The sequence below is a fragment of the Cynocephalus volans genome, chromosome 7 (assembly GCF_027409185.1).
Source record: "Cynocephalus volans isolate mCynVol1 chromosome 7, mCynVol1.pri, whole genome shotgun sequence".
In the NCBI taxonomy this organism is placed as follows: Eukaryota; Metazoa; Chordata; class Mammalia; order Dermoptera; family Cynocephalidae; genus Cynocephalus; species Cynocephalus volans.
In genome coordinates this window covers 82,934,177-82,948,817 of record NC_084466.1, presented here as the reverse complement: position 1 = coordinate 82,948,817, position 14,641 = coordinate 82,934,177, and the positions used below count along the sequence as shown (strand labels likewise).

At 45.0% G+C, this 14,641-nt stretch overlaps 1 protein-coding gene across 1 annotated transcript; it reads right to left on the bottom strand.

Moving 5' to 3' along the window:
* Nucleotides 1–2,537: 2,537 nt before the first annotated feature.
* GPR12 (G protein-coupled receptor 12) lies at nt 2,538–3,542 on the bottom strand. Its single transcript, XM_063103453.1, has one exon. The coding sequence runs from the start codon at nt 3,540–3,542 to the stop codon at nt 2,538–2,540; it is 1,005 nt and encodes a 334-aa protein (XP_062959523.1).
* Nucleotides 3,543–14,641: the final 11,099 nt, after the last annotated feature.

Genomic DNA, 14,641 nt, shown 5'->3' with positions numbered 1-14,641 from the left:
GAAATTCTAACTACATGGAGTAAAAGATTACCTGTTACCTCAGGGCTATTGGAAATATGACTGTTTTCCATAATGTATTTGGCCCCGTTGCAAAGTTAATATCATTGAGTATACCATGTGTATGCATATATATACCCACTGAGATATGTGCACATTTCTTAATAATTAACTCCGTAGAAACAAAGAAGACTTGAAGGAAACCAAGTAAACATCCAAAAATCTTCCCAATTTAAAGTAAACAGTAAGCACATGTGATAGTTGAATTGAAAAATCTCTTAGCTGAAATATGATGTTTTAAAAGCATGGGTCAAAAGCAAGCACTTAACCAGCATTTATAAGACCAGTACACACCTTAGTCTTAGTTTTCTTACCTGTAAAAGTGTGTTTTTTGACTCTAGCAAAGGAGCAGGTAAAGCACCCACCATGGGATCTGGCACAAGATATATTGTCCAAACAGTACATATTATTTTCATCATAATTCTTACTGTTAGTGATATGCTAATGAGAACCAGCATTTCTACAAAAACATCCTTTATTGCTTTAAAACCTCATTATGAATATTTCCTAGCCCATGTGAAAACTAACTTACTTTTGTCACTTCTCCCATGGAGATGCTATTAAACTCTCTAAGTGACTAAAAACAAATAGACACATCATATTCAATCCCCCAACTTCATCAAATGTTCAAAAGAAATGCTTTAAAGGCATCAACTTGATTAGATTGACCGTACAGTGATATGTATTGAAAAATCCTTTCTCACTTCTTAAATATTTCAGTCCCTCTCCAGCTTCTATAACTAACCTCAGGGAGGAGACACAGATCCAAGTAGAGGATTTATTCACACTTGTGCTGCATTGGAAGAGGTTTTGAAGAGATGGCATTAGCGTGCAGGCGACTGGAATGGTCCTGAGACCACTGTGGGCACAATATTTGGGACAAACCAACGAGGTTAATTTATTACAAATGATTCCCTAAGGACCCTGAAATACTGGTCTTGCACCATCTTAATGGGCTAAAGTTGATGTGCTGCCAAAAAATTCTTCCACTGGTTGTATAGACACAGCTATAAATCCATTGCAAATGGAGGGAAGGTATCTGTGTCTACATCTGTCTGCACTAACAGAAATGACACTCAGACACAAAGATTTTACAATAATTTAAAACAAATTTTTCTGTATAATTTCCTTACTAAATCCTTGGTTTGTGAAAACAGGCAATACAGTTTTTATTGCATTTAAATTGTTTTTTTTTTTTTTTTTTGGTGAAAAGAAGGAAAAGGAGTTCAAACTTAACTCTTCATGAACAGCCACATGGTCATTCTGCTTGTGAACTGCAAGATCCAGCTGATGTCTACATCACAGTCATATATATATGTTGTGCACTCACAAAGAAACCTTATCATCAATTAGGGGACCACTGTTTCAAATGCATTTTGCACCACAGATGATATGAATCAGATAAACTTGGTCTATAATATTTATTTCTATTTGTCTCAATCAAGAATAGCTATTAGTAACATTCTTGGATATAGAGACAGGAAAGGTGATGTTTTCATATTTATGATAGCTTCACAATTAATTTATTTTTCATAATATACTAAAATAAATATAATCTACTTTCAATAGATATTATTGTTTTTTCCTTTTGTTTCCTGAAAACAATCAGACTGTAGCTTAAGAAACTACCATGGTGGGTCTAATCAATCCTACTTCATATGTAAATTGAAACATATTTCATGATTCATTTTAGGAAGAACATATTGAAAAACTACATTTAAAAATTGACTCCTTTGATTTTGTATTTACCAGGCAACATTTGAAACTTAGTGGTCTAGTTGACACAGGCATCCATGCAGAAGAAGTTGCAACATTTATAAAAATACCAAAGTAATTTTTAAGAACAGTAATTGCTGAAAGGAAAGAAAGAATGAGTGGGCTCATGGTTTCTGTGTTGGTAACTTATTACTGAGTTCATGTTAACAAAATCAGGTTCCTTCCAAACATAAGTATGTAAACTATTTTTGTTGGCTTGAAAGCAATTGTATTGTTAGATACATGCAGCATTGAAAATCTATCTTCATGTAAAAAAAAAAAATCTGGAAAAATAATTCTTTCTTCATTTTCCTCAATAACTCAGATTTATTTCAAAGTCCAGGCAAAAACTCTGGGACTCATTTACTTTTTATAACATGGCCATGTCATATCTCTTCCTTTCCCACCCACCACCGACCCTCCAAACAAAATAGAAAACGAAAGCTCCCCCCCCAATAAAATATAAAACAAAACCCTCGTTCCCAAACAAAACAAAATAGCATTGAGCAAAGAACTCAACTTTTTAAAAAGGGTGAAAACACTTAACATTATTTTCAGTTCAATCACGTAACTCATCTCAACGATGTCACTGCTTCACGAATGCTAAATGCTCCCGTGGCTTGAGAGAGAACCCGGTGCAAAGAATGCAAGGGAAGCATCAACCATTGGCCGGGCAGTGGAAGTGCTTGGTAAAGGCAGTGTCCTCCTAGGGGGAGCGCTGCTTGCTACACATCGCTGGGCGACCGCGCTCTCTGGGAGAGACTGGGCGGGATGCAGCCGCAGCAGACGAGGCAGAGGGCTTTCTGGATCTCTTGGTTTCTGAAAGCATATATGACAGGGTTGATGATGGAATTGTAGGTGGCGGGCAGGAGGGTGGCGTAGGTGTAGATGGAGGGGTAGGTGTAATCAGCTATCAAAGAATAGAGGGTGAAAGGCATCCAGCAAGCAGCAAAGGTCCCCAGAATAATAGCCAGGGTTGACACCCCTTTCCGGGTGGTCACGTAGTGCGACGTGGCCAGGAAGTGGTGCTGCAGGGCGATCTGATGGGCATGCCTCATCACGATCTTACAGATCTGAATGTAGAGCTGCAGCATGAGCGCAAACATGAAGAGGAAGGAGACCGAAAGGATGGCTGCGTTGTTCTTGGTGAGAGGTCTGACCACGCTGCAGGTGGACTCGTCTCGGAGGCAGTTCCAGCCCAAGATGGGCAGCAGCCCCAGGCAGATGGAGGTCCCCCAGAGCATGACGAGCATGACATAGGTGAACGTGACCGTCCTCTCCGAATGGTACGTCAGAGCATAATACAGCGAGAGGTAGCGGTCAACAGTGATAGCCAGCAAGCTGCAGACAGAGGCAGAGAAAGAGGCGACAATGAGTCCGATCGTGACCAGCTTGGTGGCTTCTGACTGAAGCAGGTAGGCAAAAACAAAATTGGTGATGAGCCCAATGCCGGCCAGCAGGTCTGCCAGAGCCAGGCTGCCTATCAGCAGGAACATGGGTGCTCGCAGGCTGGGGTTGTGCAAGATGATAAGGACCACAATGGCATTTTCACAGGAGATGAGGGTTCCTGAGGTACACAAGACAATGTCCCAGGGGTTGACCACCAGCTCAGGCTCTGGCTCTACAACAGGAACCTGGGAGGACACAGCAGCCGAGACGTTCTCCGCGGCACCGGCATCTAAATAATCCCGAGGCAGCCCGCTTAAATTGACCTTCAGGTGTTCATTCATTTTAACCCCTGTCCTCTTCAACGAAAAGACAGGCTTTTTAATGTTTACATACAGCAGGATGACAATCCAAGATCATGCAACACACAGACACACACACACACAGACACACACAGACACACAGACACACAGACACACACACACACACACACACTCACACACACACACAGAAAGCCAGCCCCTGCTCAGATACCAGTATCCAATGCCACAGCTTCGGGAATTATAAACTGTTGTGAAATAAACAAAAGCCAAAGTCCCCGCTGGTTTAACCCCCACAGCAAAAATACCGTTTGGCACTGGGGAAAACACAGGGCAGGACTCGAAGCCACGGACGTGAGCGGGGCGGCACCCACGGGCCCGCGGCGGTGCGCTTGCTACAGCGCGGGGAATGCACGCTGGAACGCCGCATCCTGCACGCTGAGACCCAGCCGCTGCGGGACAGCTGGGCTGCCGCCGGGAGAACCACGCGGCGGCGCCAGGTCGCGAGCCGGGGACCGCCATCCTCGATGGAATATTTCAATCGCCTATTTCCACCGAACTCCCACCCTCCAAACACATCCCTCGCGTGCGTGCACCCCCCTCAGACACACCCCCCGACCGGAACAAAGAGGGGGGCCCAGACTCCCCCGTGTGCAGGGCCAGTGGGGGAGGGCCCAAGAGGCAGGTGAGTGCTGCGGGGGTGTGGAGACAGAGGGACAGATAGATGCCCGTGCACGGCCGCCGCTCCCCTCGCGGCGGGGACTGGAGGCGGACGCGAGGGGGACAGACAGGGCGCGGGGACAGGCGGCCCGCGAGGGCGAGGGGTCAGCGAGGGGGTCACCTTGGCGCGTGCAGGCCGAAGGGGCTCCTCTGGTGCTTCCGACGCGCGGGCTACTCGTGTCGCATGTCGGCGCCGGTGCCCGCGGCGGCGAGGGGCGGCGGCCCAGCTCGCGAGTGGGTCGGGAGGACGCGGGGCGCGCGCTCCGCGGCAGGTGAGCGGCGCGGCTGCAGGTGAGCGGCGGGCTCGGCTTGAGCGCCCGGCTCTCCCCGCTGTGCCCGCCCGGCCCGCACGCGCCTTGCGCGCGCCCCCGCTCCCGCCACGCGCGCGCCCGCCCGCGGGAACCCCGGGAGGCCGCGCGCGCCCCCACGGGTCGGGGCTGCGCCGGGGCGCGGACAGGCGAGGTCCACCCCGGGGCGGAGGGCAAGAGAGCCTGGAGGAGAACAACTGCACGGTCACCCTGCCCCGCCCGCTGCACCCCGCACCCCACCCCAGCTGGTGGCCCAGGGTTTGCACCCGGGCGGGGCAGGGGAGCGCAGCCTGAGAGCCCCGTGCCCTATTTCGTTCCTGCGGCTTCCCTGGGGAGCCCAGTCTGCGGCGACCCGACTTCTCCACGCCTTTCCCTAAACTGAGAGAAAGGGTGGTATTTGGGATCAGCAGCAGGGATGCAAGGTGGGCAGGTTGGGGAGGCAGATCTTTAAAACAGCAAAATGCTCAGCTATCTCTTTCAGAGTTGCCTTTGGCCACGTTGCAAAGGGGCCCCTTTCCTTAGCTGTGTCCTGGATCTGATTTATTATTACTGTTCACCTGGAACATTTGCTTAACTGGATAGATGCTGCTGCTCTGTGGATCATTATAATCAAATTGCACTTATTAAGTGCTCCTTGAGCTGTGTTCTCAAATGGAAATCATTTACTGAGTTCGTGCAGTAGCTTCCGGCAGATCCTGGCCAAAACCCAATTCATCGAGTTACTGAAGTGGCACTGTTAATTTATTTTTTCATTTTACCACATCAATAAATTCTAAGATTAAGAACCTGATACCTATCTGCTTTTACGCATCCACGCCTCCTCTGGGTACAAAAAGCAGAGCACCTAGCAGGTCTCAGGTTTAAAGAAGATCTCCCAGTTTGAAGATGGGAGAAGAAAAAGGCAGGATGTTCCTGTCCTGCTCTGTCATGGGTGAAGGTTTTTCCAACTGCTTTCTCCACACTCGCTGAGGGGCTTCTGCATGAATAGAAGTGGTCTGCAGAGTGCAGGACCCTAGAACTCCTTCCTTCAGGGCATTACCCTCTGACCACCTGTTCACTGGCATGCCTACCCCAGCCCGGTAGGTGCAGGCCTTTACCACCCTCGACTCTCTTCTCCCCTTCTCCCATCAACCAGCTCTGCCTGCACACGGTTTCTCATCATCCTCACCTCCCTGCTTGAGGCCTCTTCACCTCTCTCACCTGTGCTGCTGGGAGCCACTGCCCCTCTTTCCCACCCATGTTGCCCACTGCTGGCTCTTCTATTCCACAACATCCAAGACCTCCCATTGCCTCCAGGATAGTTTGAATGCTTTACCTTGGCAGATTCTGCTTCGGATTGCCCAGGATTTTGATTTTTGTTTACTTGTTTGTGGGTGTCTTCTCATGTCCCTTGCCAGGCTTGAAGACTCTTTCTGGGTCTTTTGTCCCCTAAGACAGTGCTTCTCAAATTTTGTCACACGTACAAACTACCTGGCTTACAAGTCAGTAATTCTGGGGAGGGGCCCGGATTCTGCACGTGCCACCTTCTTCCCCAGGGTTGCTGTTGCTGCTTGTCCGAGGGTCACACTTTGAGAAGCAAGGGTCTGTGGAGTTGTAAGAGTCACCTGTACGTGATGGGGAGGCATCACACACCTGTACATCCCAAGAACCACACTAAGGCCTGGGCATTCAAATTCGGTAAGATGTGGTCTCTGTGCTCACAGGCACATACAGTCTGGTGGTGACACACACACTAATGCCAGGCAGAAAATGCTGTAATAAAAGATGTACACCTTCCTCTCAACTTCTATGTGAGGAATCAGAGAATTTTTAGAATAAAGTGATGAAAAATGATCAGTTGTTTAACATACACATATAGTTTAGGCATAATACATCTAAGCCTACCTGGCAACATTTTTGAGCCTCACAATGGCAGTGCTGTTTCGGGAAGTGAGTGCACAGGGCTAACCAGACACTATTCTAGCCAATGACACTGAGATGGGCCTTGACCACAGAACTTACAGGCATGGAATTTATTCTCTTTTTAATGCATTTGGGAAATAAGAAAAAAGAAAGAACTGAGGGTTGAGAGAGAGAAAAACACATTGAAGTGTGTTGCTCTTCCTCACGCAGATTTGTCACCTCTCTTCCCCTGGGTGATGGAGCCGCCAAAGGATTACTCAAAGCCCATCTCTTCCGACCAGTAAGAGACCCCGAAGGGGTTAATTTCCAGGAACCCTCAAGAGAGAGGCATTCCTTCCTTTGGAAATTAACCAAGAACTGGGGTTCTCACCCTGCATTTATTCTCCAGACCAGGAAGTTACAGGAAAAGAACATAGGTGGGGTTATGGCCAATTATAGTTTAACAGTAGAGGCTGGTAACATTCAGTGAAACAAGCAAAGTGACATTCCATAATGCAATTTGCAAAAGGTTAAGTTGGTCCACCCACAAAAGCTTGATCTTAGCAAACATTCTCTTTCCCTACATAGCTTCTCCAGCATTTTTTTTTTTAAATTTTATTTTGTCGATATACATTGTGGCTGATTAATGCTCCCCATCACCAAAACCTCCCTCCCTCCTCCCTCCCCCCCCAACAATGTCCCCTCTGTTTGCTTGTCGTATCAACTTCAAGTAATTGTGGTTGTTATATCTTCTTCCCCCCCCCCGGTTTGTGTGTGTGTGTGTGTGTGTGTGTGTGTGTGTGTGAATTTATATATTAATTTTTAGCTCCTACCAATAAGTGAGAACATGTGGTATTTCTCTTTCTGTGCCTGACTTGTTTCACTTAATATAATTCTCTCAAGGTCCATCCATGTTGTTGCAAATGGCAGTATTTCATTCGTTTTTATAGCTGAGTAGTATTCCATTGTGTAGATGTACCACATTTTCCGTATCCACTCATCTGATGATGGACATTTGGGCTGGTTCCAACTCTTGGCTATTGTAAAGAGTGCTGCGATGAACATTGGGGAACAGGTATACCTTTGACTTGATGATTTCCATTCCTCTGGGTATATTCCCAACAGTGGGATAGCTGGGTTGTATGGTGTTTGAGGAACCTCCATACCATTTTCCATAGAGGCTGCACCATTTTGCAGTCCCACCAACAATGTATGAGAGTTCCTTTTTCTCCGCAACCTCGCCAGCATTTATCGTTCAGGGTCTTTTGGATTTTAGCCATCCTAACTGGGGTTAGATGGTATCTCAGTGTGGTTTTGATTTGCATTTCCCAGATGCTGAGTGATGTTGAGCATTTTTTCATATGTCTGTTGGCCATTTGTATATCTTCCTTAGAGAAATGCCTACTTAGCTCTTTTGCCCATTTTTTAATTGGGTTGCTTGTTTTCTTCTTGTAAAGTTGTTTGAGTTCCTTATATATTCTGGATATTAATCCTTTGTCAGATGTATATTTTGCAAATATTTTCTCCCACTCTGTTGGTTGTCTTTTAACTCTGTTAATTGTTTCTTTTGCTGTGCAGAAGCTTTTTAGTTTGATATAATCCCATTTGTTTATTTTTCCTTTGGTTGCCTGTGCTTTTGGGGTTTTATTCATGAAGTCTGTGCCCAGTCCTACTTCCTGAAGTGTTTCTCCTATGTTTTCTTTAAGAAGTTTTATTGTTTCAGGGTGTATATTTAAATACTTAATCCATTTTGAGTTGATTTTAGTATACGGTGAGAGGTATGGATCTAGTTTCATTCTCCTGCATATGGATATCCAGTTATCCCAGCACCATTTGCTGAAGAGGCAGTCCCTTCCCCAGTGAATAGGCTTGGTGCCTTTGTCAAAGATCAGATGGCAGTAAGTGTGTGGGTTGATTTCTGGATTCTCAATTCTATTCCATTGGTCAGTGTGTCTGTTTTTATGCCAGTACCATACTGTTTTGGTTATTATAGCTTTGTAGTATAGCTTAAAGTCAGGTAGTGTTATGCCTCCAGCTTTATTTTTTTTGCTCAGCATTGCTTTGGCTATGCGTGGTCTTTTATTGTTCCATATAAATGTCTGGATAGTTTTTTCCATTTCTGAGAAAAATGTCTTTGGAATTTTGATGGGGATTGCATTGAATTTGTATATCACTTTGGGTAGTATGGACATTTTCACTGTGTTGATTCTTCAAATCCAAGAGCATGGGATATCTTTCCATCTTCTTGTATCCTCTCTAATTTCTCTCAGCAGTGGTTTGTAGTTCTCATTATAGAGATTTTTCACCTCCTTGGTTAACTCAATTCCTAAGTATTTTATTTTTTTGGTGGCTATTGTAAATGGGCAGGCTTTCTTGATTTCTCATTCTGCATGTTCTCTATTGGAGAAAAGAAATGCTACCGATTTTTGTGTGTTGATTTTGTATCCTGCTACTGTGCTGAAATCATTTATCCATTCCAAGAGTTTTTTTGTAGAGGTTTTAGGCTGTTCGATATATAGGATCATGTCATCTGCAAACAGGGACAGTTTGACTTCATCTTTTCCAATCTGGATGCCCTTTATTTCCTTCTCTTCTCTGATTGCTCTGGCTAGTACTTCCAACACTATGTTGAATAGGAGTGGTGAGAGTGGGCATCCTTGTCTAGTTCCTGTTCTTAAAGGAAAAGCTTTCAGCTTTTGCCCATTCAGGATGATATTGGCAGTGGGTTTGGCATATATGGCTTTAATTATGTTGAGATACTTTCCCTCTATACCTAACTTATAGAGGGTCTTTGTTAAGAATGAGTGCTGAACTTTATCAAATGCTTTTTCAGCATCTATAGAGATGATCATATGGTCCTTGTGTTTGAGTTTATTAATATGGTGTATCACATTTATTGATTTGCATATGTTGAACCAACCTTGCATCCCTGGGATGAATCCCACTTGATCGTGGTGAATAATTTTACGTATGTGTTGCTGTATTCTGTTTGCTAGTATTTTAGTGAGGATTTTTGCATCTATATTCATTAAGGATATCGGCCTGTAGTTTTCTTTTTTGGTTATATCTTTACCTGGTTTTGGTATCAGGATGATGTTTGCTTCATAGAATGAGTTTGGGAGATTTGCATCTGTTTCAATCTTTTGGAATATATTGTAAAGAATCGGTGTCAATTGCTCTTTGAATGTTTGGTAAAATTCTGCTGTGAATCCATCTGGTCCTGGGCTTTTCTTTCTTGGGAGCCTTCTGATAACAGCTTCAACCTCCTTTATTGTTATTGGTCTGTTCAAATTTTCTCCATCTTCACGGTTCAGTTTTGGGAGCTTGTGTGTGTCCAGAAATTTATCCATTTCCTCCAGATTTTCAAATTTATTGGCGTATAGTTGTTTATAGCAGTCTCGAATGATTCCTTGTATTTCAGATGAATCAGTTGTAATATCGCCTTTTTCATTTCTAATTTTTGTTATTTGAGTCTTCTCTCTTCTTTTTTTTGTTAGCCATGCTAATGGTTTGCCGATTTTATTTATCTTTTCAAAAAACCAACTTTTTGATTCATTGATCTTTTGAATTGTTTTTTGGGTTTCAATTTCATTCAGTTCTGCTCTGATCTTAATGATTTCTTTCCATCTGCTAACTTTAGGTTTGGGTTGTTCTTGTTTTTCTAGTTCTTTAAGGTGAAGTGTTAGGTTGTTCACTTGCCATCTTTCCATTCTTCTGAAGTGAGCATTTAATGCAATAAATCTCCCCCTTAATACTGCTTTTGCAGTATCCCACAGGTTTTGGTATGATGTATCATTGTTTTCATTAGTTTCAATAAATTTTTTGATTTCCTGCTTGATTTCTTCTTGGACCCATATGTCATTAAGTAGAATGCTGTTTAATTTCCATGTGTTTGTATAGGTTCCAGAGTTTCATTTGTTATTAATTTCTAGTTTTAATCCATTGTGGTCTGAGAAAATACATGGGATAATTCCATTTTTTTTGAATTTATTGAGACTTGATTTGTGACCTAATATGTGATCTATCCTGGAGAATGATCCATGTGCTGATGAGAAGAATGAATATTCTGAGGTTGTTGGATGGAATGTTCTGTAGATATCTGCCATGTCCAATTGGTCTAGAGTCTTGTTTAGATCTTGTGTTTCTCTACTGATTCTTTGCCTAGATGATCTGTCTAATACTGACAGTGGGGTGTTCAGGTCCCCTGCTATTATGGTATTAGTGTCTATTTCCTTCTTTAGGTCTAATAGAGTTTGTTTTATAAATCTGGCTGCTCCAACGTTGGGTGCATACATATTTATGATTGTTATGTCTTCTTGATGCATCAGTCCTTTTATCATTAAGTAGTGTCCCTCATTGTCTCTTTTTATGGTTTTTAGTTTAAAGTCTATTTTGTCAGATATAAGAATAGCTACTCCAGCTCGTTTTTCTTTTCTGTTTGCATGGTAAATCTTTTTCCATCCTTTCACTCTTAGTCTATGTGAATCTTTATGGGTGAGGTGGGTCTCTTGTAGGCAGCACATAGTTGGGTCCTCCTTTTTGATCCAGTCAGCCAGTCTGTGTCTTTTAATTGGGGAATTTAAGCCTTTTACATTAAGAGTTGTTATTGAAAGGTGTTGATTTATTCCTAGAATTTTATTAGTTGTTTGGTTGTCTTAGGTGTCTTTTGTTCCTTGCTTTCTGATTTACGGTTTGGTTTCTGTGTTCGTTGGTTCCTTAGGTTGTAGATAGTGTTTTTGTTTGATTGTTTTCTCTTCATGAATGCCATTTTTATTATACTTGTGGGTTTTGATTTTTCTTGGGTTTTTATGGCAGTGGTAGTTATTTTTCAGGAACCAAACCCAGTACTCCCTTGAGGATTTCTTGTAAGGGTGGTCGTGTGGTAGTGAACTCCTGCAGTTTTTGTTTGTCTGAGAAATATACTATTTGCCCATCATTTCGGAAGGATAGCTTTGCAGGGTAGAGTATTCTTGGCTGGCAATCTTTGTCTTTTAGTATTTTGAATATATCATCCCATTCCTTTCTAGCTTTTAGGGTTTGTGATGAAAAGTCTGATGTTAGCCTGATTGGGGCTCCCTTATAGGTGATTTGATGCTTCTCTCTTGCAGCTTTTAAGATTCTCTCTTTGTCTCTGAGTTTTGCCAGTTTGACTATAATATGTCTTGGAGAAGGCCTTTTTGGGTTGAATAAGTTTGGAGATCGTTGAGCTTCCTGGATCTAAAGATCTGTGATTTTTCCTGTACCTGGGAAGTTTTCTGCCACTATGTTGTTGAATATGTTTTCAATGCAATCTCCTTTTCCCTCCCCTTCTGGAATACCCATGACTCAGATATTTGAGCGTTTAAGGTTGTCTGATTTCTCTCAGATTTTCTTCACTGTCTTTGATTCTTTTTTCTTTTCTTTTTTTTTTTGTCTGCTTGTGTTATTTCAAACAGCCCATCTTCAAGTTCAGAGGTTCTCTCTTCAACTTTGATAAGCCTGCTGGTTAAACTTTCCATTGTGTTTTTTATTTTGAATAACTTCTTCAGTTCAGCAAGTTCTGCTACATTTTTTTTCAGGACATTGATTTCCTTGTACATTTCCTCTTTCAGATCCTGTATACTTTTCCTCATTTCATCATGATGTCTAGGTGAGTTTTCTTGTATCTCATTCAGTTTCCTTAGAATTATCACTCAAAATTCCTTGTCAGTCATTTCAAGGGCTTCTTTTTCTATAGGATCTAGAGTTTGAGATTTATTAACTTTTAGTGGTGTACTTTCTTGATTTTTTGTATTTCTGGTATCTTTTTTTTGATGTTTATTCATTGTGGCAGGGGGTTTCACAGTCCACCGGTTTGAGACTATTGACTAACTAAGATGTTGCTGTGTTGCCAATTTGGTGTGGCTACCTCCGTGACTGCTCAGTTGGCCTCTAGTGCCTTGTGTGTATGGTTGCCTCAGGTCTTGGGCCTCTCCGGGGAGCCACCTTTCTGGTCAGCTTGGACTCTGCTGGACTGGTGGATCACGTACCACAGGGTGTGTGATCTCTGTTGAGCTTTCACTTCCTATGCAGGACTTCACCCTGTTCCATGTGCTCTGGCCCAGGCTGTTGGACCATGCAGTGGCGACCCCACAGGATGTGTGGTTTCTGTCGAGTCTCCACCTCCCTGGCTGCACGTCTCCCCACTCTGTGTGCACTGGGCTGGGCTGGGACGTGTCTTCTGCAACCCTCGTCTATCAGCTGGGCCTTCAAGACCCTGTTTGGCACCGCCTCGCCCAGGAAGTCTACCAGGTTTCTGGTAGGCACAGATGACTGGTCACTCTGGGTGCCTTTGTAGCACTGTGTAGATCTTTCTCAGGACTTGTTCACCTTTGAACCCCCCCCCCCCCCCCCCCCGCCATGGACCTAGTCTAGCGCCCTCCTGCAGCCTGCTCTCCGGCAGGTTCAAGCAGACTTGGGAACTCTCCTACCACACTATTCCCAACCAGAAATTGGTTAGGCGTTTTTCCGTACTGGTGGCCGCAGAGATGGTATCTGCCTCCCAGTAACAGGAAGTTTACCCGGGCCGGAGTCCAGGGTGTGGTGGAGTGACAGTCGGCCCCGCCCGTACTTCCTTGCCTTCCCAAAACTGGCCGGGGATGCCCCACGCCACCAGCCCCGCCAGAGAACCACAGAAGGAGTGGGAGGGGAGGCCGGCCCGCAGGCTCCGGAAAGCCCCGTGCCAGGCCAGGCAAGTGGGAAGGCTCAGTGAGGAGCCGAGCCGGGCCGGAGCTGCCAGCACCTGGGAAAATGTGGCGTGGCTCGGGCGCTCCCAGGAATCTTCTTTAATGCCGGCCTGAAACCTCGAATCCTGAATAGGGCAGCTGGCCGCCTTCAGCGCGGCCCCGGCCTCCGGGATCCTGGCTGCATCCACAGCAGCCCTGGCGCCGTGTTCCCTGTTTCGAGACTCGCTTTTGCAGCTAAGAAACAGTTTTTTTCCTGCTCCACACTTCAAAGCTGTTGCCTGTAAATGAGGCAGCCTCTCCTGCCGAGGGCAAAGCGGCGGTCACCCCCCACGACCGGCCACCAGCAGCTGCCCTCCCTTAAGAGATGGCAAGAGGAAGGTCCACAAGTTTCCTGGCTGCCTGAGGCCCAGTGGCCGCCTTTTCCACCTCAGCTACTCCGCGCCAGCCGCCGCAGCCGCCGCCATCTTGAAACCGCCCTCCAGCATTTTTACATATCAGTCAAGTAACTTGTCTGTCCTTGAGCCAGCAACCTTGCTGTGCCACAATTCCTTATCTTAGAACAGAGACTTTAGCCTGGGAAAAGTTTTGCAAGGTTAACATTTCTATATGTAATTCCAAAAGGTTAGGCTAAACCCGAGACTACAGGGCTTTGGAAAACTAAGCCCTGTGAAATACATTTGTTCCACAAATGCTGGTATACTCCACAAAAGTGGATGAAGAGTTATATCTATGTTTGCAGTGAAACCTGGGAAGAGTCAAAGGAAGAAATCAGGGGAACTTACACCTGGGGTTTGGCTACTGTCCCTTGGCAGAGCTGCAGAGCTAGCAGCTAACAGCAGTTCAGACGCTCAGCTCCCCTGGGTGGCCCAGATCAACTGTGTGTTCACAGTTCTGCTTCCCCACCCTTTCCCCTCGAATGATTGCTTGTAACTTTACTGTACTCTTGACTTAGTTTTATTGGTGTGTTTGTCAGGACTTTAGTTGTCGAGGAGCAGAAATCCAATTCAAACTAGCTTAAGAACACAGGCATTTTGTTGTCTGGCATGACTGGGAAAGATCTAGAGTGGCTCTCAGAGAAGGGGGAAAAGCTACAGGAAGCAGGTGCCCAGCACTGGGGTCTCAGCCCCTCCCTGACATTTCAGCCTGTCTTTGCTTTTCTGTTTGCTGGCCTCAAATGTCTCTACCCCAGACAGGTTTCTTCCATGCAGCCGTGGTAAGTGGACCTATGCAGCCCACGGCTTGCATCCTAAAATCCTCTTCCTAGCTTGTGAATGGAATTCCATGGAGAACTCTAGCCTAGTCTGGGCTATGTGCCCAGCTCCCAACCAACTGCTGTGGCTAACGGGATAGGATGGACGAAGTGGCCAGGCCTGGATTGTGTATAGAGTCCTGTGATGGACATTCCATCTGAACTTCACCAAATGGACATTTCTACAGAGGAAAAGTGAGGCGGGACACCAGGGTCTCCTCTATAGCTTGGAATTGGGTGGGCAGATCGTGAGGTTGTGCA

Coding starts and splice junctions, on each gene's coding strand:
- GPR12 (XM_063103453.1), bottom strand. CDS start 3,542: ATGAATGAACACCTGAAGGTCAATTTAAGCGGGCTGCCTCGGGATTAT.